Source organism: Eimeria mitis, genomic scaffold, assembly GCF_000499745.2.
Source record: "Eimeria mitis Houghton genomic scaffold, Emh_scaff972, whole genome shotgun sequence".
NCBI lineage: Eukaryota > Apicomplexa > Conoidasida > Eucoccidiorida > Eimeriidae > Eimeria > Eimeria mitis.
The window spans coordinates 2399-5858 of NW_013577160.1; the positions used below are offsets into that span (position 1 = coordinate 2399).

Consider the following 3460-nt stretch of genomic DNA (forward strand, 5'->3'; position numbering starts at 1 on the left):
TATATATATATATATATATATATATATATATATATATATATATATATATATATATCATTGGGTATCTGTGCTTTGCTTGGGGTGCGCATGCGATCATGTGGAGATGTATTGGCTGAGATACGGCTGAAGAACAGCGAGAAAAGTTTCAAGAAATTTGAACTATGCATACATGCATGCAAGGATGCATGCAAGCATATATATATATATATATATATATATATATATATATATATATATATATATATATATATATATATGTGGATGTTTTGGTGTTGCAGGTCAGGTGCCGCATTCCTGGGATGACTACGTACGAGGGTTGCCGGTGCTGGACGAGTTAGAGTTTCCTGAGATTCGTCCTTTATTGAAACGTTTAGATAAGAAACCTGTGGTGTTGATGTCTATGCCGAAGCCACGTGCCCGTCTTGCTTCTTTTTTGGGGTTGACAGAGGAGCAGAGAGAAGAAGGAATTGTTATTAAGGGGAAATCTACTGCTGGGTGTAGCCCCAAAGAAGTAGCGTTTGAATTGTTTGCTCACGAGAGGCTGGCAAAGGGGTTACCTTTGTCGCTTCCTGCTTTGGGGGCTTTCAGGGATATAGATGGCAGTACACTCTACCTTATAACACCAAGGGCCCGTGCTGATGTTTCTCTTTATACAAGACGCATGCCAGAGAAGGTGACCCTGAAACTTGCCTTCGCTGAGATGATCTATGGTTTATGGGGCATGCATAAACGGGGCTGGGTGCATCGAGATATAAAAGGGTGTAATTATTTCGTAAGTCAAGATGGACATGCATTGCTTGCAGACTTTGAGGGTTTCTGGAGAAGCGGCATGCATGCAATTATGTATGGAGAAGAAGTTGAAATAATATTCACAGAACATTACATTGCGCCAGAGTTGACGTTTGATGGCGAGTATCAGGTCTTTGATTATAAAACAGATGTGTTTGCCCTCGGGGTCACCTTCAGAGAAATGTTAGAATGGATGGGGAGTTTACCTGTACCCCATAGAGATCTAGCAGAGGATCTAATTAAACATATGACGGATGCTGATACAAGAAATAGATACGATCTGCCTCAATGCATGCAGCATCCATATTTTGAAGGAATTGACTTTGAACTTGTTGAAAAAAAAATGTACGGGAAGGCATTTGAGGGGAATTACCAGACGCCATACAAGTTTCTTTGATGTGCTAGACAACCCCAGATGTATATACACTGTAGGCCCCCCCTCTTTTTCTTTTATACCCTGCACACTGCACGATATATACGGGGAGAAAGAAATAGAGGGGTATTTCAAGGGACAAGCGGCGTTGGCAGGCCCCATGCATGCATGCGTCCCCTGGGACTGCAAAAGCACAGAAACGACGACGGCAGTAGATAGCACCTTCATGTTTTCATGGTGCTTGGCTTGGGTCTTTGTGCCTCTTCTCTTCCCGGGGCCCCGGGTGATCTTCTTGTGGCTCATTGGCAGGTTGTTAGGTTAGCTTCAAACAGAATTACAACGCCCCATGGAGTACAGGCACCTCACGCATGCCTCCTCTATAGGGCCTCTTCAGTGGTTTCAGGCTGCTGCAACTCCTCTCTGCATGCAGAGGGGAAAGCGGCGCTTAATAAGAGACTTGTATTGCTGCCATTTGAGGCCAACTATTTTCAATAAGCCACTAAGTGTAGCAAACCATTGCAAATTCAAACAACACCCCTGTACATGCAGACCCGACACGTGTCTATACACCCCAACCCTGACACATTTCTTCTCTTCATGGGGGTATGAAACCCTAAAAATTAGGGTTTACAGTCGAGGGTTTAGGGCTACGCTGTAGGCACTGTACGCAGTTCACCTTCTAGCCGTCACCCTGTACTGCTGGTAAACCCTAAACCCTAATCTCTGTACCCAGAAACTATAAGATATATATATATATATATATATATATATATATATATATATATATATATAAGCTATATATGTATATGCAAANATATATATATATATATATATATATATATATATATATATATATATATATAAGCTATATATGTATATGCAAAAGAGCTGAGAACGTAACCCATGGACCCCGGAGCCCTCTTACACGACGTACTGTGCGTACACTGAAACGCAAACACCAATTCAAGAAAAAGACGGAAACCAAACAGCAGCCCCAAAGGAGGGGTGAGGTTTAAGTCGGGTGTTCTTGCAGTTGCTCTGCAGAGCAGCGGTGCGGCTGCAGCAGCAGCTGCTGTTGCTGCTGCTGCTGCTGCTGCTGTGTCTGCTACAGGTGTTGCTGCAGCAGGTGCTGCAGCAGCAGGGCCACTACCTTGACATTAACAGAGTTGCCTACAAGTGCTGCTCTCTTTCGAAAAGGCAAAGAAGGAGGAAAAGAAAAAGTTTCAGGGAATCCATGCAGCCGCAGCAACTCACGAGAAGAAAAAAAACGAATGCTTTCCCCTGCACGCAGCCGACGGAAACGGCTGCTCTCTAAGGTTTGTGTTGAGAGTACTGCAGCAGCTGTTTTTGCTGCTGCTGTATCTGCTGTTGCTGCAGCTGTTGTTGCAGTCATTCCTGCTGCGATTGCTGCCGTTTCCGGTGCTGCTGCTGCGGTTGCTGCCGCGTCGCTTGCTGTTGCTGCTGCTGCTGCTGCTGCTGCTGCATCCGATGCTGCTGCTGCTGTCCTCGCTCCTGCTGCTGGAACCTGGGGGTGTTGCTGCTCATCAGAAACGAGGAGAAGGGGGCCCCCTGAATGCAGGTTGCGTCCGTACCCCTTCGTGAAGGTGCCGCATGCAGTGTGGTTGGGGCTGACTATTTCAAGTCTGAAACCGTTGTTTCTATGCGTTGGGGTTTTTGTGTGTTTTTTGAATTGTGTTTCCTCCCCTGTAGCCTCAGCATCACCGTCTGTGTCGCTGGAGTTGCTGGGCCTGAGCACGCCCTCAGCCTCCTTTTTATTTGTTTCTGTTTTCTGTTTCTTCTCTGTCTCTCTCTCCGTCGTTTCCACATCAAAAAAACGACTGAGACGAGCAGCAGGGATGCGTACAGCTTGCTGCTCCTCAACCGAAATATTCGGCTCCAAGAAATCCCCTATGCAACGCAATTCAAAACCTTCAGCAGGTGGGGGGCCCCCAGGGGGCCCCCATGATAATACGGGGGGCACCAGCTGCAGATCAGGCACGCCAACACTGAGATTCAGAGATATATCTTGCTGTTCTTCACGATGAATATGCTGTTGCTGCTGCTGCTGCTGCTGCTCCTGTTCTTGCTGCTGGTGCTCCTGTTGCTGGTGGTGGGAGTGCTGCTGCTGGGCTACACATACACGCTGCTGCTGCCCTTGCTGCTGCTGCTGCTGCTGTTGCAGCTGTTTCAGTTCTTGCTGCAGGTCATGAGCTGGGTGTCTGCATGCTAAGCAGTAGTATCTGACTCTTGTATTTGGAATTCCTATTTGTGTGGGTGATAGAAGGAAATGTTGAACTG

General features: G+C 46.3%; 2 protein-coding genes across 2 annotated transcripts in view; one reads left to right on the forward strand and one right to left on the reverse strand.

Annotated features, from left to right (window-relative positions):
- EMH_0026440 (Rhoptry kinase family protein ROP35, putative) overlaps positions 1–1186 on the forward strand; it is a gene marked incomplete at both ends in the record, with an annotated part of 2625 nt that extends 1439 nt beyond the window's left edge. Inside the window, 2 exons of the mRNA XM_013502613.1 lie at positions 279–673; positions 920–1186. Coding sequence (XP_013358067.1) covers positions 279–673; positions 920–1186 — 662 coding nt within the window. The remainder of the gene's footprint in view (positions 1–278; positions 674–919) is intronic.
- Positions 1187–2267: 1081 nt separating this feature from the next.
- EMH_0026450 (DNA methyltransferase 2, putative) overlaps positions 2268–3460 on the reverse strand; it is a gene marked incomplete at both ends in the record, with an annotated part of 2546 nt that continues 1353 nt past the window's right edge. The window contains one exon of the mRNA XM_013502614.1: positions 2268–3458. Within this exon, the coding sequence (XP_013358068.1) occupies positions 2268–3458 (1191 nt within the window). The remainder of the gene's footprint in view (positions 3459–3460) is intronic.